General features: G+C 43.8%; 1 protein-coding gene across 2 annotated transcripts in view; it reads right to left on the reverse strand.

Annotated features, from left to right (window-relative positions):
• The window catches only part of meis1b (Meis homeobox 1 b), a 60,378-nt gene that overhangs the window by 20,408 nt on the left and 14,109 nt on the right, over positions 1 to 25,861 (reverse strand). For both annotated transcript variants that reach the window (XM_043231871.1, XM_043231872.1), the window contains exon 8: positions 12,620 to 12,765. In XM_043231871.1, the coding sequence (XP_043087806.1) occupies positions 12,620 to 12,765 (146 nt within the window). The remainder of the gene's footprint in view (positions 1 to 12,619; positions 12,766 to 25,861) is intronic.

Genomic DNA, 25,861 nt, shown 5'->3' on the forward strand with positions numbered 1-25,861 from the left:
AACTCATGAAGTGGATATGTTCAGAAACCTTTTTTTTTCTTTGTCTGGTTCTCCAAACACCAAATTATCCCTATGCGTCAAAACAGTGTGATTTAGATTCTGGTTTAACTGAGAGAAACCAACAGATTTTATAATAGTCAGAGAGCGACTGAGTATTTTAATCCTCTTGGCAGCAGTACTGGGTGAGAATTGTTTTCTCAGGGTCTCGTGATGCTTTAGTGAGAAAGCAATAATACTGCCTAAAGAACAGATGGAAAATCTCAACGCATCCTCCCTGTTTCCTTTCGCCTATCTTAATGATACGTCTTGTCCAAATATACTACTCCTTTCATCAGAATTTCCAGCCTCTTCTGCACTGGTGAATACCAAGCCAACAATGTCCTCCCCATGCTCAGTTCTCCATCATGTATCTTATCTGTGTGTGTGTGTGTGTCTGTGTCTAGCAGTGCATCAACAATAGTCCCTCCCGGTCTTCTTCTTGGCCCCCTCAGACAGGGAATGGTGGAGAAGAGTCCGTGTACTATCGGTGAGATAAGAGAGGTGAACAGGTCTCTCCCATTCTCTTGTGCTCTCGCTGAGCCCAAGATTGGTGCTCGAAATCAAACTCAGACATTCCCCCCTAACCCTTGGTTGACTCTGCTCTCCTTACCCACAATTCAGAGCGATGGCCGAGAATGCTGTTTTGAATACAGCCAAGATATGAGGAGTCAAGTTGTGTCAGGAGACCTTTCCGTGGGAGAGGGTAGAATTCCAGTATTTACTGCACTGTACCCTGAAAGCTGAGAGGTACAACCCAGACTATGAGAGCAGAAACATGAGAGGTGTGTACTCTTGGTCTTTATGTCTTTGTCGGGAGAGTTGTGTCTATGTAGAACAGGGAGGAGGAGGTCTGGATGAGCTCCAGCTGCGCTCCTTATCAGGTCCTTAGACAGGATCCTCTGGTTCACTGTGAGGGGAGAACTATTTTGGAAGTTCCTTTCATCTCTGTGTTTTCTTCATCATTTTGCTTCCCCCACAAAAAAAACCAGAATCCCAGCAGTATTTCTTTACCCATCAACTCCCAGGTTGGCTAGGGCCACATACTGAACACATCCTCCCCCCGATCGCTGTGGACACGTCTTTTTGTGTTCCATTTAACCAGTTAATTACAATCAGCCACAACCCCCTTTCCCCCACTCCGCTGTCTTCATTACCCACATTACTGTTATTATCGTTATGTTCTATTTAAGGGAACATTTCTCTCTATCCTGTGTGATTTGGATTAAAGAAGCTTTCCACACAAGATTAACTTAATAAAATAAGTGTGCGCTAAACATGGTGCTTATTCTTCACACAGAAAAAGAGTGGGAAGGCATGACACAAAAATGAGGCGTGCCCCTTGAGTCGCAGGACACAGGAATTAATCCTAGTTGCTCCATCTGACAATTTCGCTAAACAATGTGCTGTCTAAATAGTAAATACTTTACATGGGTGACTTAGGTCAACAGGTCCTTTCAAGGTGACTATGTATGGGTTCATTTTAGCTAGGTTTCCTACTGCCGCCTCACTTCCATATTCCTTGTGGCTAATCCCCATGGAAGCCAAGCTGCCCCTGAGGAATGCCCGAGGCTTGATCCAGGGGCCATTTTGGCCAAGGTGTCTTCTGAGTATCATTTCAACATCCCATCTAAGAACAAGGCACTGTACACGTGGGTTGCGTCCACCACTCTTCTGTGGCTTGGCCCTTGAGAAAGCAGGATTAGGTCTGAAGTTTAGTGCTCCACCTACTCCAGCTCTGCTAGCATTAACTGCACCAGAGCCACAGCTTCAGGCCTTCTGCAGATAGGGCCACCTACAACATTCAGCCCAAACCTCAGGGTGGGGGAGGAAGGATTACCCTTGATATTTGGCAAAGAGCATTATCGTCTTACCAGAAAATTATGCACTCGTTGTCTTAATCAGTAAGACATGCACGAGAGAAACAATCATTGCTTTGTTGGAAAGTTATTTATTATCAGAGAAAGGTGTTATTTCTCCAGAAAGCATAGTGAGTCTTGATTTCAGAGATATTTCTTGGCTGAGGAAGAGTTGAGACATTTCACATTCCTTTTTGTGTACGTGGCATAAACATAAAGTTGTCCTTCATTAAGAAAAAAACAAAACATGCTTCATATGGAAAACTGAAGAGAGGGAGAGAGAGAGAGAGAGAGAGAGAGAGAGCAAAAAGACAAAACAGCAAAGCTTCTGTAACCCAATTTCTTCCTAAGACTGATTCACCAATGAGACAACAACAAAAGAGGGAGAAAGATCTTAGATTTGGAAAACAACTGGAGGCCAGGGCTTAAGATGCCCTGGCGGAGTTGGTGACTGGCTGGCTCATAGAAAGTGGGAGTGCTTCATTGGGAGCGCCACTAAGTTTGTAGCAAGCTAAGTCAACACAAAGCCGGCACATGAATTATTCACAGGCAGCGTTTTTAGAAATCCTTGTACTACAACAATCTAAAGCTGAGGAAATTTCACCCTTGGAAGCAATTTTTTTTTACCATTTAATCTCTACTTTTGATAAAAGAGGATATGTTTAATTTGGTTTCCAGCATTTTAATTAGTCATCCTGTTAAAAAACATTTTTTTTGTTGTTGGTTTAGAGAAGAGGGTGTAACACAAGTGCTTTTGGGTAGGGAATAGGACTCTCGGTTTGGAGGCAGCTGAGGACAGAATGTAAGTCTAAAATTAAAGGATGGGTGTGGGCTGGAATACAAATCAGATCTATCCATATCTGTGTAAACTTCCAAGCCCACAATGTGCTAAATCAACATTATCAAATTTGAGCTAAGGGCTTTGCATTCAAAAATGCAAAGTGCAACAGGCAAAAGACAAAATAACACATATCTGGACACTCGAATTTGTAAGCCACTTCATTTGAAGACAGTGGCTGATATTTGAATAGCTTTACATAGAGTAGAGCAGAGCTATATTTTTCATGGGGTGGCCTATAGCTTCAAGCGCCAATAGACACTGCAAAGAGGTAAGCCAGGTTCAGGCACTGATCTAAAGTCAGTCGCAGTAGGGTAAGCAGCCTCTTATTCTGTCTCATTACAGATCCCAGTGGAAGGGTGGGGAGTCTGTGTTTAAGGGGGATGCGTGTTGTTCCACACCTGCTGTTCACAGTCACACGGTAATAAGGGGGCCAGCCTGCAAACACTGACTGGAGCTTGGTGGACTGCGGCTGATGAGCCCAGGCTAATTCAGGGGTGATTATGTAGTTTACTGGACCACTAAACCTCTTTAAGCTTGTAATTACAGCCTATTTGAGGGGGGAACATTCAAAAGCAATTCAGCTGCGCCGTGCCGTGCCACGCCAACCGCAGCTGGAGGTGGGCTGCCGGCATTTGGTGGGGGAGTCTAATATCTGCTGGGATGGGGTTTTAGCAGAGTCAGTCAGGTAGCATCATGGACAAGGGCGCAAAGTACATGCCACCCAGCCCTTTTCCAGAGAGCGCCTGCCAGCGGCTTTGCTTGACACACAAAATCAGAGCGGCTTGTGATCGTTTAAAGCTGATAAAAACCCAAATGATTGTTTTAGCTATTGTCAAGAGGCCTGCGAGTGAAATGCAAAGCAGTGCTATTAATGCATGCTTCGGTACACAAGCTACTCCACCCTCTTGCCTCCCAGTAGCCAAAACCGGGTTTGTTGAAGGTGGGGGCCGAATGGCAGGAGCAGGAACTCATGGTGCATTAAATGTTAAGAGAATCAAGTTACCATATTGCACCTTGACCAAAGAATCCTTTCCAATGCCTTTACTCTCAAGGAAATTATCCTTTAGCTAATTCGACTGAAATGCGATACTCAAAGGAAGCAATTTCGGAACCACAAAAAAATTCTAATAACCTGTGCGATATTATTATGTTATTATCATAATTACCCTTTTGCCCTGGCCATTTTAATTAATGTTCAATGGAGGGCCTGAGGGGGAGGAGAAACCTGGTCACGGTTGGAAAAGAGTTAAAAGAAGGTAAAGGCATTTTACAATTGCTCCCTTATGTCACTGTCTCGATAAAAGAAAGGCAGAGTGAAGGAAGGAAGAACACAGAGAAATTTTTCTCCTCTCCTCTTCTTTTGCCATCTTTTTTTATCTCCTTCTCCTAACTCTTCTTTCTTCCATTCTCTCTCTCTCTCTATCTCACTGAGCGGAAGACAGATCTTTCTCCATCGGTGCACAGCTTATACAAATCAATGACTTAATCTGTCGTAACAAACAAGTGAGCAGCGCCTTGCTTCTGACTGCTTCCTTTTCCACTACAGCTAAAACACCCTGTTGATAACAAAAAGAAGAAAAAGGCCCATGGACCAACACTCTCATCCTCTCTCTTTTAGTGACCTCACTTTCTATTAACGTGTGAATCTAATCTGATGAAATGTGGTTCAAGACGTTCATTGCAGATTCTTCACACAGAAGGGAGTGATCCCCTGGCTGCACGCAGCAATCTCCATGGGGACGACATGGATCAGCAGGTGCTCTCAATGCAACTCCCATGCAGCCATGCATCCCTTATTGCGACAGGAAACACCATGCACTCAGCACGGCAGGAAAAGGTCAAGATCCACTATCGGAGCTAAATGGAGAGAATCCTATTCAATAGTTGAATATATGCCAGGTCCTGGATAAAGTTAAGGCAAATAAGACAAATCTAAGAGGTTTTAAGTGTCTGAGACCATTTCCCCTTTGTGCATCGCCTTGGGAAATCAATGACAACAAAGACAACGGCACTTTAAAGGGTCTTGGATTCAGTGCACAGGACATGCTAGCTCCATTAAACAATTTATGCACTTACGCATGATGGTATAAAATAACTGAATTTATCTCTTCTCCAAGCCTGCACATTTAATGATACACTATAGACTATAAAATGCTTGCCATCTTTTTTTTTTTCAATTTCTGACCACTATGCTTGGAAAAAAATGCAATAGGTAAATGCAAAATAAAGCAGTTATCAGTTTAGGTGTGCGTGATGCTGATGCAAAAATGACTGTGTGTTTTTATGCATATGTACTTTTTTCCAGACGCATTGCCAGACAGTTATTTTGCTGATGCCCCATGACTACTTCACGATAGGAAAAAAAGACCCATCAAGAGGCCTGAGGGTAGAGCATTTTCCTCCTGAAGAACTGTTTGTCCCCAGATGAAAAGCACAATGAGCTCAGAGCGGCACGCATGGCTGAGATTACAAGTAGGAGGAACCGAATTGATAAATTAGTTCAGCAAACGTGCAAACTGATTACCGCGTCTTTGCTGCCATATAATCCATCAGGCATACACTGGCGAGCACATGCACACAAACAGAGTGAGCCAAGAGTATCTGGGACAGACTGCTGGAGCTCTGCTCTGTGGGGGAATGCTCTGCAGTGGCTGTAAGTAAAAGGTATTGAGCTGCTGACTGCAGGCGGAAAGATCCCTGAGCACTGACGATTACAGCATAGCTAGGGTAATTCAGCAAAGCCTGGTCTAAAACAACACACGTAGCAGCATCTAAAAACACCAATGGACTTTTAGCAGAATCCTAGACAACTGGACACCTCTGATTAAGATGGATTATAGAAAAGAGCATGCTGGACTGACACCCAAAGTGTTAAACTGGCAATGTTGTAGAATATAGACTTGAACAGACATCCGAACATTGTTGTCTCCACTGTCCTTACGTCACCTCTGGATGTACCCTCTGCCCTTCCCAGCTTTGATAGTAGTGGAACAAGCACCTACCATAATCCCTGATTAACTTCCTCCCTGAATGCCTCATAAGTCCATCCCAATGACAACTGAACTAACACTACTGAGGATAACTAAATGGAATGTACTAGACTTCAGGATATTTATACTTTTATTTCCTCAGTTGGATTATGGATTTCTTTGACAGACAGACTGCTCAGGAGGTGGTGAATATGAGAGAACCTGGCACCACACCTGAGCTTCAAGCTTCCTGTATAACGGCTAAGGAGTTTGCTGACAGCACGTTTTTTTTCTGGGAATTACACAGAAACTAAAACTGAGAGCACACTTTCTCGTGTTAAGGCAATGGCTGGTATGCAGACAGCAGACCATGCAGGCCTAGCATAATCTCACACTAAACAGACGCTAGCTGCTAACTCTTCACAAGTAGCTGATAATGAAATACAATACTGTTATAATATTGCAGGCTGGCGTATAACTTTCTGTAACTGACAACGTAATGAAACTGCCCAAGAGTGCTGCACGGATGGAATTCAGTGAGGCCCACCTGTGTGCTTGTGGAAAATGGAGTACATGAACACTATCTTCTCCGGTGACGTGGCTGCAACAGTGGCTGGCCCTTTGGGCATTATAAAATTGTCAGGTTCTTGAGAGCAATGAGGAAGACTGATGGGAGAGTATGACTGAGGGACAGCTCTCATCTGGACCAGTTATGCTCAAACAGTTCAGAGGTTACATGAAGTAAAACTTAACTGCCTTTCAGGGACGTTACAGAGGAAGGGAACCAACTCACCGCGTGGGGACGCAGAAAGAGCGAATGGTGTCAATTAAACATGGCTCTTTCTTTGTTCAAAAGTGCAGCTGATGTTGGGGACGCCATGGTGGGCTTGGGTAGAAAGAGGTCTACTGATGTGGTGCTCATCAATCATGGCACAGATGGCTTGTGAAAGGCCATGTCAGCAGTGACAGAGCAGCGTCCATCCACCTCTCCTTGCACCATGTGGAGTTTACCAATTCGATCCATTCTGTCCATGACACACCAATGCCTTTTACGCTGTCACCCTGGAAGCCTTGCCAATGATGGATATACAGTCCTTTTCCACCCTCTCTCTCTTTCCCTCTCTGGAGGTGAGGGGTGGGGGTGCAGGGGTTGTCTATCCACAAAGACCAGCCCCAAAGAGTTGCCTGCCCCACATCCCAGGGGCCTGTCAGTGGGGTAATTGATGATGTTTTCATTACAAGATGTGGGAGCAGGGGGGCGCATCCTGCCTCAATGGGCAGCCACAGCCCTAAGATTGACTCAGCTGCCTCTTCTTTGACACCAACTTTTATAAAAAGCATCAAGTCATTGCTTCCAAATGTCTCACACACATAAATAAACATGTATCCTCTCTCTCAAACAAAAACACCACAGGACACCAAAACAGCTACAACAGCTGATGTAGAGTCCCAGTTGGCTGCAGGAATCATAGTAAAATGGCAAAGACAGTTCAGAAGAACAAAGTACAGAAGGAGGCAATTTTTTTTCCCTCAAACTTTCACAAGGCTTGATCCACACTGTCTTAAGAATTCCTTAAAGCTATTTAAATTTTGTGGCGTCTCGAGTACTCACTGCTACTTAGATGAAATTAAAAAATAACCAGCGACCTTAGGCTGCTAAATTCAATTTGCAAATTTTTATCTGTATGGACTTTCTGCTCTTGTTGAAAAAAATGAATGAATGAATGAATGAATGAATGAATGTAAAAACAATATACACGCAGAGCTCCAATTTATTAGGAGTGAATGGCTGCAGTCATTTGATTTGTGTTGAGGTTTTGGCCTGTGTAGTAAAGGTGAGAGAAAACTTTTGAGTAGACTCTCTAACAGGTCGAAGTGCCACACTGCTGTTGCTATGGGTGTCCAGTGCGCCGACATCCAAGGGCTTCGGCAATAAACAACCATGGACTAATGGCATCTGAGGTCTGGCTGACCTCTGACCTCTAATGGCTGGGGTGGCTTTTTTGACAAGGCCATTCAGAGTCAGTTCTTGGCTAACTGTTACCATGCCTAAAGTTTGTTTACAAGGACGTCACTCTTCTCGACAAAGAAACCTCACCTGCAAAAATGGCATCTGTGTTACAAAATGGATGCTGTGATGTTATGTTGAAAGCAATTCTGAAAAGTGTTTTTTGGGAAGACTGTACAAATGCTTGTTACCTATCTTCTGCTGTATTTAGTTTTTGAAAACTACAGTGATGGCAATTACATGGTATTCATTGGGTGATGCGTAAATAATAAAGCCTACATAACATAACTGTTTTTTTGTTTTTTTTTGGAGAGGTGATAACATGATAACAAGCTAGCATGACAACCAAAGGTGGTCAGGGCAGCATATCGCCTGGCCCAAACCCTTGTGATAAGCTCGGTCAGGGCACCCGGTTGCTATGGCAATATGAGTGTCAGGGTCTTACTGTTTGAACAGTGTCAACACACAGCAGCACTCCATTTCACAGGCAACTTTTAGGATGGTATGTAATGCTAAGCACTATAAATAAGACTGGAGTTTTATTTGGCTTAAAAACAATGCAAATCCGTCTTTTGGTCATAACATAATTACAAACGCTCATATTTTAATATGCACTACACTTACACCACATATATTCTTCTCCTTGCACAAGTTCTTACATTTTTGATTAATGTGGGAGATAAGTGAGAGTGAATTAACTTGACTTAAAAAGTGAATTAAAATGGACATGTAGGAAAATCCACTGCTTTGTGCCAAATGTATGACTCCCCGCCAGTGTTGTTTTAAAGTAAAACCGAGAAGTCCAGCCTCTTGAAAACCCCTCTGTGCTTTCCAAGCACTATTTTTTGAGGAGGTCATATGCTGAACATCTGTAATTTTGCCCAGGAAATCATCAGCAGGCCAACTCAAACCCGGCTCTCCCCCCCCCCCGACTTCAGCCTCCAACTATGGGGCAACAAATTCAGCCCAACTCCCCGAAGAGGACACAGCCCGTTCCCCCTCCAGCTCAGGGCCCTCTGCACGATTCAGTCCATCGAGTGCAGAAATGAGTTATAGCATTTTTCACACCTGGTTCTGCTCAAGATGCAGCACAGTTGAGGTTTGGCAAAATGTGCTCCCAGCGAGTAAGAGAAAAACAAGAATGTTGCCTCCACCAGAATTGTTACATGTGTGTGAAGAGGGTGCTAAATTGGAGCCTAATTGCATTAAAAGCGATTATGCCTTCCAGTTTCATTTTGAACACGAGCAGCACGTAAAATGGGGGGTGAGGGGGAAACGGGCGATTGCATATTGTGCTGTGGTTTGCTTTTTACGAGCTGTGATGGAGGCTCCCTCCCGTTCTCTGGTTCTGTGTACAAACAGAACGAAGCCCAGAGCCTGGCGTGCCAGCCTAATATTCGGCTGTTCCAGGATCGGCCCTCACTGCGGCTGCATAGCAACAATCTGAAGCCTGGCTTTCATCTAATTACTCTATCACATAATTTTGCAAATTGCCCTTTCACTGGGGAGCTGAGTGCAAAAACATAAGCACAGCGGGATTTGGGGCAATGGCTTCCATTTATTACTCATTTCTTGTTAAATTAAACAAGAAAACACTGTTTGTGAGATAGAGGGTGAAAATCAGGAGGGAACAAGGAATGGGAAGGAGGGGGGGCAAAGAGTCCAATTTCACGGCCACAGGAACAGGAAAGCTGCTCAGTGCACCCAGCATTCCTCTCCAGGATGCCTGGCACAATCACACTATCTTTGTTCAGATAAAATAAAAAAAACAAACAACAGTTAAAGCAGGAAAAACAACAGAAGTTTAGGGCCTGTTTTGTTTTTGTTGTTTTTTTTTTTTTTTTTTTTTTTTACTTCACCACAAAGTTTATTGGAATGTGTTCACACTGGCTTTACAGCATGCTAAAACACTTGTGAGTGGCAAGTAATTAGCTAGCATCTCTCCCTCTTTTTCTCCATACTATTCTCAGACCTGCAAACGCCGGCTTCCACTTGCCTCGCAAACCGGCTAATAACCGGGGACTGAAAACAACTGATTAAAGAGCAGCTTCAGGGTGTAGTTACCCCATAAGCCTTCACCGTCTCCTCTGTATCTCTCTCCGTTCCGCTTATTGTTTTCCTCTCCTCCTCTCTTCCACCGAATGGCTCGTCAGAATAATCTTGTACTGCCACCCACTTCACACTTCCGTCTCGGCACAATGGCTTTGCTGGTTGATTCATGTGACATGCAAAGAGTGCATTCTTGCCGCGGTTGGGCGGTGAACTGCGAGACACACATGTAATCTATATTTCTCTGAGACAGAAGGCTATCATCTGTGTGTGTTGTTTGTCCCGCTTGCTAATTGCCATTGTCTTTATCTCCAAGGGCCAGACCTGAAGACTGTTCCTTCACACATCAATTCAGAGGAAAAGGGACATCAGAGGTTCAGCAACTACCTCTTCCATCAATCCTGTGTTCTTACACTTTCTCCCACATCTTTGTGGCCCCACTTGAGACTTTCCGACGTCCTTTGAGTAAAAGCCAGTTGGAGACGGAAGGCGAGACGACTGCATTGTCCGTAAGGTCAGTCATCCGTGTCCTCACGTGCTGTGTGTTGTTTTGTTCCCCACACAAATGCTGAGCTGTCAGAGTGAAGCATTCGGAGCAGGGAGTGAAATGAGTCTAATTTCCCGAGTTTGCTGTAAGAAGCGCTGCGCAAACCTATTTACGGCATAGACTGAAAGTGTTTCCATTTATGTTTCAATCTGACTCTCTGTCTCTGTATTAAAGTCAGCATCCTTTCTCTCTCTTTTGGTCTGTCTCTCTCTTTTTCTCTTGTACGTTCCTTTCTTTTAGCAGGAACTTTGATGTCATGTTAAAAAATGCATTGAGCGTTAAGCAACATTTACACTGGCATGAAATGCACAGCAATAATAAACCATTTTCATTAAACTGTGTGTTTTGGTAATATGAGCAATAGCATTGGTTGGCGATACAGCAAAATAGTTAAACTTTACGTGAATGAGCATGGATGCAATTCTACGACTACCGATGGGAGTACAGAAACGGATCTGCAGTGGTTGAATATTACAGTCAAGTAGGAAACATCTACAAGTAATCGCTGTCACTGTAAATACGGCAAAACAATCTTGTGCACTCGCCGTCATGATACTAGGCTGCTGGGGTGTTTTCTTGTCCATTGTTATGTGGTTGTTTGCAAAGGTGTTCTAAGTGGTCGCTAGAGCACTGCTAAGTGCTTGCTAGGGTGAAAAAATACTACGTCTGAGTGCTTAAATGTACTAGCACATCTTTCCTTAAGCCAAATGATTTAAGATATACAGAGCATGAATGACAACTTACATCCGTAAGTTTAATACTTAAGGTTTAAGCAATGGTAAAAGTAGTATTATTTAGTAGTATAAGTAGTATAAGCTTTACCTAAACCCAGACTATACATTGTATATATAGTATTAAAAATATTAAGTTTTAGAAAAGTTCTTTGTGACAACTTTGTCCCTAAAGTATAGTTAAACAAACATTTGACACAGTACAAGCCCTCAATGACACAATACCGTCCACCATATTGGTCATCCAAGACAAACAGGAAACTAAACTTCCATCAGCCTGTGCTCTTGTGGGTATTCCACACTGTTGTTTGTGTGTATGTGTGTGTATGCCTGTGTGAACTGGCAAATGGCTTTCTTTTCACACACCTTTCTCTTGGGGCCGCTAAAGGTGGTAGTTGGTGGGGGTTTGAGAGTGTGTATGTGTGTGTTGGGGGCGTGCTTGGGGCAGGTGAAGTTCTGGGGTGCTTGGGCCCATTTCTGTGGCACAGATGTAGGAATGGAGGGGCCAAGGGGGAGCAAGCATGTGGGGGTTTTTGGCACTGATCAAATGGACTCCCTTTTGACTCCAGTTTGGTTAGAAACACATTTCCTTTCAACACCTAAAAACACACGTTGCTGAGCCATAATAGCTACTTCAGTCATAAAGCGTAACGCAAACAAGTGAGGGCTTAAGTAATATGTTTATTGAAAATACACCTACGTGAACATTTCACTGTCTTTAATTAAGAGTCATTATTATTATGAGTTGTGCAAAGTGTGTGCGTTTATGTCAGAGAGAGACAGGCTGGCAGAGGTGCGTTAAGCTTGTGAGAAGGGTAGATATATGGAGATAAGTGGTGTCTTGACAGCACTCCGATTACTTTGTGGTAAATGAAATAGAGGAAGTGAAATCCATCAAAGCAAGAGGAAGAGCCAACCACATCAATGGCCCATGCTGCTCTATCACTTCTCTATAGCAGGTGTGCACAGCCACAGTAACACAACTAACCACCAGTCCCCAAAAACGCATTCAACTAACCAGCTAACTCAGTTTTGATCTGAAAAGTATTTAGAGGCTTACACCACTTGGTTTAAAATGTTACTTCAACAACTTTTTGATGTCTTAATCATATAATTTTGATTCCTACAAGAACCTAACAAAATTATGCTTATAATTAAATGACATCCCTCCATCTTTAAATTTTGCATTAGTGGCCACATATTTCTGGGACCAATGTATGTACCCTATCCCAATCTCCAGTCTTTAATACGGATAATTCCCTGATAAACATTGCCCAGAGATTTCCTAAAATGCTCCACAAATAACAGTACTATGAATTGAAAATGACAGCTTACTTCTGTATCACCTATCTCTGCTATCTTTAGCTTGAGGCTGTTTTTTTTTTTTTTTTTGGCTTACAACTTAGACCGTGTGTGGTTAAGGCTAGGCAAGATAAAGTAAATTGTGTGCGAGCAAGCATGTGCATAGCATTAGCACTACATTTGACCATTTCAGTGGCTTTGAAGTGCGGCATGCGGCATTGGCTATAGAAAGCTCAAAGAGAAGCAGAAAGAGGAAACATCACTCTACTGAACTCACCGTCAAGTGCTGGAAGAGCCATGCCCTCATGATGTTGGTCGCGACTTTAGGGAAGATACCACGTTTTTTATTCCTCTTCTTCTCCTTGTCGGGGTCGTCATCATCTCCTGTGCTGGGTGATGCCACACTGTTGTCCAATCCGTCACCTGTCAAAACACACACCACATACACACATGAGTCAAGCAGACCTTGCATTATTTTTTAAGTTTGCATTAAGTTTTCCGAAAACTAGGTAACGGGTAAGTTGGCAGCAACGGTGCTTCAGTATAGCTTTGAAGCGTCACGTCTGAATGCATTCATTTTTAATACTTTTATAAATAACCCCCCTTTCTCATCCCCCACACAATGCTCTGAGAGAGAGAGAGAGTGAGTACAATGGACTTGTAAGGTCGCATTTCCCCCCTGCCTTCCAACACAGTGAGTCACCAAAGAATTGAGAATGACAGAGAGATTTAGTCTTCATTATCCCAGGGAAATATTGATTGAAGCTCGCCCCGGTGTCTTTTTACCTCAGGTGGGGGAGTTACACACTATGAAAAAGAGGAAGGAGGGGGTGAATATGGCTGCCGCACAAAACGGCAGCTTTTCAAAGAGCTGCATTTTAATAACAATGCTGCATGGGTGCTTGCAGCAACCTGTGGGTACTCGATAAGGCTTTATAATGGGCAGTTCAACATACCAGAGCAGAGGAGATGGCTTACGTCGCCTTTTCAGCTTCGTGTTGCCGCTTTGCTTGCGTACGCTGATTTTATTCCGATCCCCAATTATTTTACGCATTCCCTCAATGAGAGCCCAAACATGCCAGCGAGGAGACTGCTGATAATTGTTATTATGAAGCCACGATTCAGATAATAAACCATAAAAGAAACACGAGCGAGGCAAACAACCGCACACTGCAAGGGTTTCAATAGCGGAGGCACAGGAATGGAGAGAGTAACTTATTGATTACGTATAAAGCACTTCCAAAAGCCCCAGTGCTATTCGTACAGAGAGATTATGGTGGGTTAACTCTTTCTCTCGCTGTAGCTTTCAGTCAGCGACATAAGGCACCTGTATCATTGATAATTAATGGAAATGTCTGCAGTAATCCGGTTGGAGATAATTTTTTTTTTTTCCCAGCTCCATGCATCAATAGAATAATCAAGGGTCTAAAAGAGTCTTTGCTCCCCATTACCTCAGGCAAAAGAATTCCTGAAAGCATGCCTTGCGGGCACCTGAATTATATACGCCATTAGGAGAGCGAAGGCTTTCTACATTCCATATAAAACACTCTGCCAGCCCTCTCCGCCTAGGAGAGAAGCCCCAGAAAAGACTGAGACTTTTTAAGTGAAGACTTATGTAGATACAATGGCTTTGCCTTTTACACAAGGGCACTTTCCCTCAGTCAGTCACTTACTGAGAAACTGACCAGAGCAGAATCGCCCTCCCCCAACACACACAGTGACATGAAAAAAAATATTTCATTCTATAAGACGTCAAAGGCAAGTTTCGATTACATCATTAACTCTTGCCAAAAACATCCCTGGCTTAGAGAGCAGTTTGTCTTCCGACTGTTTTTTAGGCAAATAGAACTTCCCAGCTCCCATCTGGGAAGGCAGTGGCACCGCTGGTTTGTAATCTAAGACACCATTTTCATTAGAAGCAAATGCTCCAAATCCGGTGTAAAGACTAGTTCGTGTTCAGCAAAGCCTAAAATAATAAACCCAGGGCTTGTCCCATGTGAGTTAGCAAAACAGAAGCAAACACTGGATATCAGGTCAGACGGAGGAAGAAGAAGGGGGGGGACGACAAAAGAGTAAAAGAGAGCAGGGGGCGTTTGAGTGATGTCTGAGGTAACTGTTGCGTGTGTGCTCTCTTGAGCTTTTGTCTTCCGCCTCTTCTAGCCATTTTGAACTATTTAACCTCCCTTCCCCAATATTTTTCCTTAAAAACTGACCTCTGATGGCCTGGACCTTCAAAGCAGACAAGGGGGAGAGAAACGAAAGCTGTCAATTTTATTGGGATTTCCAGTTTTGACGCAATTTGATACAGATTCAACTCAAGTCTGGGACTTATTTTGCCTCTTTTTTTGTAGATGTTAGCACATGGTATTGTCTATAGTTCAATTATATGCTATAAAAAAAAAAGATGTGACTGATGTGATTTTAGTCGTTCTAATTCCACCATTTTCCCTGCCCTCCAAAATAATTTCAGCAACGTCAAACATGCATGATTTGCAAGAAAAGAGCATTTCTGATTGGCCGATAGCTGTTTCTCCCCTGACTGGTTTCTTGCTGTTTACGGAGAATAGGGGCTATGACAGGGATGTGGGCTTTCCTGGGACACCTATTTTAGTGTGTCAGGAAGAAGGATGTGCTCATCGCTGTCAATTTTATTGGTTTTTCCATCTTCGAAGCAGTTCACCTTATTCGTCTAGGGCTAATTTTGCATCTATTTTAGCACCGGAGTGTAGGCACAGGCATGTGGCAGTGTCTATACGGCACTGTTGTGTCAAAATGTCAGCCCGTTGCCGAGCTTCTGCACTCTTCCCGCGCCAAATAAAGACGAGCGATGGCGGCGAGACTGAAAAGGTGGAAATAATCATAAAAATGATGCTAGTCCATAAACAAGCTCACAGCCTCATTAGTCCAGCAGCAGGCTCCACTGGCAGATTTATGCGCCTTTTCGCTGATGCCATGAGGAAATGCCACGGGCGAACTTTGGCCAACTGCTAATGGGTTATGACAGCGTCTTAGCAACTACTGCAGGGAGGGGGGACGCTCGGTCCGGTTCGCCACTGACAGAGAGGAAAATGTCATCTCATCTGGCCATGTGTGGTGGAGTCTATGCAGCAATTAGAGAGCAGGCCAGTGACTGGAGCAGGCCAGAGGCTGAGGAGGATGCCCCGCGGCTAACCAGGGAGAGAATTTTTTATGACCCCCTCGTACACACATGCGCGCACACACACATCCACGCGTGAGATCAGCCTGTGACGCTCTAGCTGCCTGGCTGCTGCTAAAATCAGGTTAGCTTCCCAACATGCCTTTGTCAGCCAGCTCTTCTGATTGGCTCATCTGCTCCATCTCGATACCTGTCTCCTGCTCTCTCGATCTCTCTAGCGTCTCTCTCTCGCTCTCTCTCTCTGCCTCTCTCTACCACTCTCTCTTACTTACTCAAGGCGCTTTCTGACATTATCAGAAAGATGTGGGCTAATCTGTTATGATCTGATTACTCAAAAAGGACACTACCTGTTCCTCTCGCCTTGTGCATCCAAAACTCCAAAGTGTCAGCCATTTTTCTGCTGCTTTACAAATTAGCAGAATGGCACTTCCAATCCATCGAGCACATTTCCGTGTCACTATGTCAAGCGTTTATTTACATGCTACGAAGAAGTTGCATGGAGCAGCAGTGCTGTCGATTATCGACTATGCATTGTTAGAAATTGCGTTTAAAAAAATAAGTAGCGCGCATATACTCACCAAACCAAATTTTTACTTGGATTTGGTGCTTGGCAAGTGTTAATTTAAAGCCCTGGTTATAAGTCAGACTGCCATAGCTCATGCAGTACGACTTCTTGCCCAATTTTAAGAAGTGTTTTGACAAAATTTTATTGGCCATGGTCTGATGGATGGGGCCAAGCTGTGGAAACAGATTGGCTTTTGCTTTACACCACATTTGGTCCATGGATGATTTCTAGAGCACCTCTGGCCTCTCCCTGTGGAGGGAGTCAGGCGACCTGTGTTGCTCTCTCACTCTCCCTTAGCATTCAAACACACCCTGTGCTACGGCAAAACCTCAGACTTAAGGGCCCGCCATCCGCCTTCTTTTCACTATGCACACATTCACACACGTTCACACACTCTTCATTCTAACACACACACATACACACACACACACACAAACACACAGAGTTGCATATAAAGAGAGTGGGCGAATGGGAAGAGGGGAGGGTTGGGGAAGAAAAGATAAAGCCGGGTTCATTGTACTCAGGCCATTCACATGGTTAGAATGGACCAGGCAGCGGGGGTTCCCTTTGCATGGGTCACAAGCGCCTCCCACCTCAAAAATATTCTGAACATGCAGGAATTCCTGCGGTATGATTCCCAACAAGAGACACTCAGATTAGCAGGGAGCTTGCCGTGCACGCTTGCCCCACCATACATTTTCTGTTCCTAAAATACATACAAACATTAGTAGCGGTCTGCTGACTGCAATCACTTGCTCCTCTAGCAAAATGGCCCGAGCTCTTCTAGTTGCTGACTTGGAAGGATAAATATAAAGAAAAGTCGAGGGTTTAATGAGATGCGACATGGTGGCAATGTGGCAGATCTTTAGTTATGTCGACTCTGTTTGCCTCTTGATCGTGTGTGTCTTGTGATGTTCCCATGCACAGCTGTGCATATTTGTGTATTTATGCTGAACTTGCTAAGATAACTAGTTTTCAGATTTATAATTACGTGGAAAAAAATAGCTCTGTAAATACTAATCTGCGGAGAGTCATAATTACAATCCGTAATTACCCGGGATTCTTTTTAAATAATGACAGTAAATAATGACAGTTTTAAATAACTGCAGGCATCTTAAATAATGACGGTGCTTTTTTCTTCCCCCTCTGTTCTTACGCATATGATGACAATGACAGATCTGTAATTCATAATTTGGGGGAAAAAAAGAGCGTAATTACAAGTCTTTCAGCCGTACCTCGTGTGTCTCTGTCATCGCCTCGCAGCAGGGCTAACGGAGAGGGTAATAAGTGCATAATGTGGCTCATATTCAGTGTTATAATGCCTTTAATTAAACAGAGTCACCCGCATGAGTCCTAGCTGAGAGCTCCTCATGCATATTCCCAGGTCTCGGGGATCAGGCCGCTGACATACCCACAGGTGATGGCAAAAATGTCATTGCAAATGTTGCGGCTCTCTTCCGTCCGTGTCTGTGTAGGGGTCACTTCCACTGAAGCCCCCGACACGTTGGAAAGCGTACTGAGGCCCAGGGGCACAAACACAGCATTAAACTGAGGTCTCTCTCACTCTCTCCCCTTCCCTCCCCTCCTCCTCTTTTCATTCTTCCTCCAGTCCGTGTGTCGAGGGGGGAAACCGGTCAAATGAAAGTGTAGGGCCCTGAGTTTACCCTTTCATGTCAAGCACTTTTACTGTGTAACTATTGATTTTTCTCCTTTGTAATTTTTTTTTTAATCTGAAGATATAAGGCGGGCAGAAAAGGCAGGCTGGTGAGGTTCAAACGGGAACACTTTAAGAGTCCTCTGATTCCACTGAGGCAACACACACACACACACACACACACACACTCTCACTCACTCACAAAGAGTATACGTACTCTATTCTCCCTCTCTCTCCCTCGCTCTCTCTCTCTCTCTCTCAGACAGCTTTTGACACCTTCTCCAGGGCCAGCTTTGTTCGATATCCAGGCAGACCGGATGGCTGAGAGGAAAGTGTTTTTTAAAAAAGGAACATGGCTCGCAACAAAAGCTAAGAGCCTTCGCTGGCTCGCAACAACAGCACTACTGCAGCAATCTGCCCGGAATTCAACTCATCTGAACGCTTTTAAACCTCTCGTCATCTACTCTAGGTGATTTTGAAACAATACACACACGGCCAAATAAAGAGATGACACCTATCCTTTGATTCAATTGTTCATAGCGACTTTTCAATGCGGGTAACAGAAAGGGGCCTAGAGACAAACTGTTTTGTATTGTTCTTTTGTCTTTTTTGGTATATTTTGGTAATGAGCGAAACGGAACCAGAGCCGTGTGGTTAGCTGCGGCGGTCTTCATTATTGGCTTCTGGCAGATAATTTTCCACATGGCAGCTATCTAAATGACACAGGCTGAGATAAGTGCTCTAATGCACAGGGATTTTCCCCAACTACGGCGTATCGCCATCCACTGGGCTGTAATACAGTAGATAATATGAGGGTATTTCACTTCTAATAATAGCCTGCTTGGCTTCCCCTGCGTTTGTTAAATGTAGTTAACATCGAGAGTGAATTGTATGGCAGAATTACACACAATGAGCTCCGCTTATAAAGAAAAGGGTGGCACTGTTAATACTGAAAAGACAGAGAAAAAATTTAAGATATCCAAGTGAACTGTAACATCAAATGGCTCTTCTATGATAGGCTGCTCTTCATTCAGATTGGCGGATGCATTATGTCTTAACATAGCACAGTGTAATGAAGACCCGCGTTTTCCTTAAGGAGTTTAAGAAAACTGTAGATAGCACTACTTTCTCAGTTGCATCTGAGCCAAAAAAAATCTGTAAAATGGTAAAAAAAAAAACCCTGACAACTGTAAAAAAAAAAAAAAAATGGTAACAACATTTTAAGTTTTACAGATTTAACTTTACAGATTTATTTACACATAATATCGTATTAAGTGATAATGTTAATGTTCCAGTGTATTGAAGTGCTGAAATCTGTTTAGCAAATTTTTAATACACTGATAACCACCAAAAGCAGGTGGTTATGAGAAAGTTACATGATAAACCAAAGCTCATCACAAGCTGCGTATGAAAAATTCTTTTTGATATATCGGGTGCAGTACACGCAAAATTTTCTCAAAAAAAAAAAAAACTAATACTGTAAAAAAATATAAGAGGAGGTTACACAAAGTTTTTTTTAAATAATACAATTACAATTGCATAATAATATTTCTACTTCAATTTTTTTTATATATATTTTTATAATTAAAAAATAATGGTGGCTGTCATAATAAAATATACATTTATTGGAACAAATTAAACATGGAAGAACAGTAAAATGTATAATGAATATGTTCTGTTGCATATATTTAGCAAAATGCCCCTCTCTATGGTTTATTCTATAATCAGACTATTGACTCATGCTGACAGCCAAACCCTGACCCCTTGGTTATGAGTAGTGGTTAAGAATAAAGACATAGGGGAAAAAAAGACATAGGAAAAAAGTCATTCAAGGATGAACTGCGAAAGGGGCATTTCCGTCTTTCATATGCTGTCCTCCATTCAAAGTGGCAAATCCATTATGTCTGTACATACTGCAATCTAACGAAGGCCTCAATTTCACTCCTGTCAGACATGCTGAGGCCACAGGAAGTGGAGCAGAGGGAATGTGGGGGAATTGTAGTTCTATCAGCTTGGGGTGAACTAAGGAGATAAGGCTCAGGGCTGGAAGTGACGGAAACAGAGCTGGGCTGAACGTCTGCTTCCTGACAGCAACAGAGCAGGGGCGGCTGGACGTGGGCGATACCATTACATCTCGGCTGTGCAGTCCTCTATTGAGACCACAAAACACAAACACACACACGCACTTACACATGTATTCACAAAAAGCAGGAACAATTCTTGGGACCTTTTTGCCTTTTTTTTTGGTTATCAACCTGGGAATCTTTCTGGTTCCTGCCATTCTTTGACTCATTTGGGCTCCTAGGGCATTGCTGGTGATCGGGTTACCTCTCGCAAAAAAACAAAAACAAAAAAAAACATGCATTCATGCTCACATACACATGCATTCACTCTCTCTCAAGCACACATTAAGGCAAACACACCCTCTCTCCATACACATACACACCCTCTAAAAGCATACACACTTTTGTTTGTTTGTTATCTCTCTTTCACTCCTTAAATCTTAAAAAAACGCTTGAGGAGGTCTTTATCTTTTCCCCTAAATCCCTTCAGCAGGTATCCATGTCAAAAGACCAGGGCTGGGGTCTGGGAGAGGATTGTTTAGTAAGGGTCAGTCCTGGGTCAAGCTTTCGGCCTGTTGTTAGCACAGCCCTCCCCCTGGTGCTTTTTGCACCGGCCTCCATCTGCACACACCTTCGTCGACCGTCACTCCAAAACTCCAGCACCCCAGCAAATAATCCCTCTCTGTGAGAAGCCTCTGGTGACAAATGCAAAGGTCAAATAGCTTTAGCACACAGTGCAAGGGAAGCCAAATTCCCCAAATATGGAGCTTTGGTGGTGTTTGCTCGCATGAAATTGGCTTTCTGGGGTTTCTCCAAACAGCCCTGGTAAATTCCTTAGTTCTTTGTTAGGCTTCATGCATTAATGGTCTTTATGATGGAGTTCTGATGTGCCCAAAATTAATTATTTGGTCTCAGTTGGTAAATAAAAAAATTGCTATTCATCAGGGTAAATTTACATGTCAAGAAAAACGGCAATTGACACACCAAAGGCTCTTGATGACACGTGGAAGAATAAACTGATTGTCAGAGAATACATTTTGATCTATCAGTAAAATTTGACCCTCTAGCGAGCATCTACTCGTCATATCTCTTCTGGACAGCTCACGTATCTTTGTAACCAGCCCCAGGACCTCACACGCACAGTCCCAGTCGCTATCGGCAGGAAAATTTTCCTCGCGCAGTATTATCGGTAGGGCAGCATATGGCAAACTAGCAGCAGGCATCTCATCCTCATCCTCTTTAGAGGCTAAAATTAGCACAATACTGTTTGTGGCTTTAAGCTGGACTCGAACCCACTGTGATACCGCTAATAAAAAGACTGGCCTCCTGCTTAGAGAAAGAATGTACATCCCTACAGATCACGGGAGGATTATCCTGCTGGGATAATGTTTTTTCCTACTATGGCTGCAGAAAGATTTATATTTTTAATCTAATTTTATTTGGAAACAATCTATCAGGCACTCGTCGTGGTTGACTAGAATAGCTCCTACAGGTCAGTGAGGATATTGTAGGAGAATAGTCAACAAGAGACATCTTTTTGGCAGAGGATAAACCTAAAAAGAGATTGCTAATCTCTTTATCAAAGCCCTAAATAAACTAAGGCGAGTGCATGTGACACAGCAACACAAGAGCACCTGATTAATGAACAAAGGGTTAAAGCCTGTTTGTTTATTGTCACTCACTGTTCTTCAGACTGCCTTCCCAAAATCCCCTCCATCCCTCCCTTCTTTTCCCTTCCTCTATACCTCCCTCCTTGGCCTTCCTGCCCTCTCTATCAGGCAAGCCAAGCAGCGATAGCATATCTCTTTGGGTTATATCAGCTCTTTCCTGAAAAGTTGGATGTGTGTGTATCTGATAGTCGCCCGGTGGGTGCGCACTGCTCCTCCCAGGTCGTGCTGAGTAATGTTCACTCCGGTCTTCTACAGCAGACCTAATGCGTTGTGACACGTCAGTGATGAGCTGCGCTGATTTCTGTCAAATTCACATGAACCTCTCCAGCACAGATCAGATGACGGGGCACGGCATGGGGATTTTTCAGACGGAGCAAAGGGGTTTCCCAGCTATTAAAGGCAGATCAGGAAAGGCAACATAAATTGCGAAACATAACATGACCCCTCTTAACAGTGACCCTGCATATGACGAATCAACGATGAATGAAGTGGACATCTCAATTATTTATCTTGCTAGCTATTTCAACAATTATCACCGTTCCATCAATAACACTCTTTTGGTTCTCCGGCTGCTCTGATCTTACAGTAATGTGTCTAACCAGAATATCTAATGAAGAGCGAAAAGAGATAAAAGAACTTCAAATTGGAGAATGCGCAAGCAGATGAGCGATGATGACAGTGAGTGGCTGTAAAAGGAATATTTAGCAAACACCAAAAATCTGGTTTTGGCAAGAAAAAATGATTGGTTTTGAAGGACTTCCTGTACACATGGAGACAGATGCAAAGTGTCTACATCATTAACACACCACAATTATAGCATTTGATCTAAATTTAACATCTGCTTCCCACTTAAACTGAACATCACATAGCAAATGAGTCCACCCCAAAACTCCCTCTCCCTGAGGCTAAACATCCTTAAAGGTGAAGAGTGTAATTTTTGCACTACTAGTGGTACTATAGAGAACTGCAAAAAGAGATGACATGTTTTGAACAATCCCCTGTCCTCCATTGTTGGAGCAAATGAGCAGTCCTGCCCCACAACATAGCTTAAGACAATTTGGAGTTGTTTACATAATTGTAGTTCTTTTAGGTGCCACTAGAGGCACGTATATTGCCCACTTCAAAATGACAAGAAGAGATGCAACACTGCCACATTAAAACAAAACTCGCATATCAGAGAATAAAAGAAGAGTGGAAAGAAGAAGAAAAAGATGTCAACAGTGTTATAGCCAGCCATCTCCCAGAGTTCACATGATCATGGGTGGGGGGAGAGAAGAGAAGTACTTCAGCAGTAGTTAAATCCCAGAGCAAACAGAAGAGCAAACACGACAGTGACACTTTATCATACCGGCTTTATGAGTATTATCTGCTCAGAGACAAGGTGCTCAATCAGGCTATGAAAGCTAGTTAAAGGCAATGATTAGGAAAGCAGAAGAAACAGCTGATATATGGGGAAAGGAGGGGGGCAGGTTGTTTGCTTGCACTTTCTCACTTTTCACTCTCTTTTTCCCACATGACACAGGACATCAGCCTAATCCCAAAGGCAAACTGCCCCTTGGTGTGGGAACCAGCGGCGTTTCCCCTTTTTTCACCATGGGACCGCAGTGCGTACACAGAGTCTTATCAGCAGTGGGGCCATAAAACAATTGGTGCTGATCGTTTTAGGTGAAACAAGTGGTAGCTTGTTGGTTGTGCCATCACTACTGAGATTCAGTGGCGTCATAAACACGCCAGTGGCTTGGATTGCCCTAGCTAAACTACTTAAGTAGCTCTTGAGGACACGGCTCCATTCGTGCCCCTCACTGACACCGGCTGGCATCTCCTTGACTTTGGCGTAATGGCTAAATTTAGCCATTTGCAGCCACAATGTGAAATTCATGAGAGCATCATGCAAAGGGGCTTGAAAGAGAGATCATGATGTGTTGTGTGAAATAAAAACTGCTCTTTGATTTGGTACTTCCTGTCAAGCACATGCATTTCCGAACACTTACTGGAATTGGCACCTTGCTCTCTTTCCTGTGATCCCTTGCTTTCTCCATGCTTTCCCCTCTCTCTCTTTCTTCTCTGCTTCTTCTGTGGGTGTGTATGATGTGATGTGTGATGTGAATGAGAGAGAAAAGCAGCAGGGGCTGCTCGGGCCGCCCGGTGCCGCTCTTAGATCCCTGCACTATAAAAACCGCACACCTTTTATCAGCCATTATGCCTCTGATTTAACCAGATTACTCCACCAACGTGCTGCCACTGATACACGGGGAGCGCAGAGAGCATTCAGCCTCCCCCCTCCTGCGTGCAGCACTTTTGCATGCACAGAGGAGAATCTAGCAAGGCAGGAACAACCACTGACTGACTACACCTGAATGACAACATAGAACTCCTATTGCTCTTTGAAGCACAACGCTCGCACACACCAGGCACGATTAAAGCAAAAAAACAAAGTCAAAGAGCGAGGGCATCCAGACAGCAGCGAGTGAGCAGAGAAGCGTCCTCTTAACAGCTCAAAGTGACTGAGCTAAACAAAGCCAGGACCCTGCTGTAAAATCAAAAAGGAAAGTGATCAGCATTGTAGTGCACTCAGCAATTGAGGAGAGCACTGAAAATAGCGCATGAGAAATGCAAAGGCATGCAGGCGGCACTCAGAGACAGAAAGAATAAGCGCGAGAGAGAAAGGGGCTGGGCTCTTCCAGTCTGCTGGACAATCGTTGCAATTAGCGGGTGACTTTGACAAACACGTGAGGCGGGGGCTCGGTGGGCGGATCCAGGCTCCGATGTTCGTTGCCATCCTGTCAGAGGCCGTGTCTGCTGGTCAGCCTCAGATGGCAGCCAATCGCAGATCAGAAATGGTGGCCCGAAGCCAATCGGAGCTCTCGCTCAGACTGACCTTCACACAGGGCGGTAGCAAACTGACCATTAAGTCAATGATGACAACAGCACTCACCACAATCAATCTTACAAAATAATGATTAGTTTGATGCATGTTTAAGTTTAGCTGCGGCTGTTTTCAGCACAAGCAAAAGCACCAGACGAGTCCATGTAACATTGCAGCAGAATCATTTCTACACGCATTTCAGTGGGTTTTTACTGTACATTGACCTGTTTACACTGCAGCCGAATGGTCGCATTTGTCAATAGTCATTCCTGTCGAGTTCGGTCAAAGCAAATGAACTTCTTAACTCGCTTTGAGTAACTCTCCCTGGCTCCTTACTGCAGTACAGTTTTGGAGTCCACGGCTCTGCATGTAAATTTATGCAGACAATAACAAGAGCCTCACAGGAACTATTTGACTTGGCACACATGGGGCCTTTCGCAAATGGGTCCTGGTAATTGCTGATACATATCTGACTCCTGTAGTCATCACCTTGTTCCCAGACCCTTTGATGAGGCAGAGGAAACCCAAAGCCTTTCAAAACACTCAGCATGATCTCTGCGTATGTGAGAGCATGTCATTTTCCACGCGCCCTGCCCCTTTTTTGGTAGGGTCTCATATCGCCTGCGTTCCCGCTGCAGCCCAAGGGTGTCTCTTTTAATCTGGGTGGGCGCTGGCCCTGCCAAGAGTCCAGGGCGAGCGATACTTGGCGGTCCATAATAATGATTTGTTTTCTTTTTACCCACTGAGGGTGGACGCTCAGAAAAGATGGCTTCAAGATACAATTCAAGAAGATGTCCCCCGAGAGGGCGGCTGTTAAACAAAGGCGGGTGCATGCGAGCATGCTACACTAATAAACGGGGTCTAATTAGAAATGGGCCGGGCTGAGTCTCTGCTGGACTCCGCTAAGAAAGTTTCTGTGAGGGAGGAGCAGGCTTTATCCTCCCCCCTTAAGGGGACACTCGCACTTTGAAGGGTACAGAATCACGAACAGGGAAAATGCTGTCCTCAGTCATACCGAGATGCTATTTAGGTGCGGTATGGAAAACATGGTGTGGATGGCAACCACTAGAACCATCAGCTATGGTGCCAATCTCTGCGTTGATGGGTTACAGATGTACTACGTGGGTACAGTATTCCTATGCAGTTAAAAGGCATATCCTTGTTTGTCATGATGCCGTTTCTGTGTAGAAGGCATTTTTTATTTCATTCACTGACGTTTTTTGGTTTTAAAAGAGGCAGGGACAGCGCAGTAGCAACAAGAAGTTGTTCAGATATTTGTGACATAGATAGTTTGTCATTGCTAATTATGAGGCATGAGCACACAGAGAGAAGTGCAATACAGAGGGGAGAGAAAAAAGTCTAAGCGTGAGTGAGGGGACCGGTTGGGGACATATTGGCAGGAGTTTCTTGGCCAACAGCAGAATAATGGTCTTATTGGGATTATGAAGTCACTTCTTACAGAACATGCTAATACGGTTAGCAGCACTGCTTTACACAATCAGCAATTAACCCACATTAACATAATACTTCCACTAAACCTCCAC

Source organism: Puntigrus tetrazona, unplaced genomic scaffold (assembly GCF_018831695.1).
Source record: "Puntigrus tetrazona isolate hp1 unplaced genomic scaffold, ASM1883169v1 S000000469, whole genome shotgun sequence".
In the NCBI taxonomy this organism is placed as follows: Eukaryota; Metazoa; Chordata; class Actinopteri; order Cypriniformes; family Cyprinidae; genus Puntigrus; species Puntigrus tetrazona.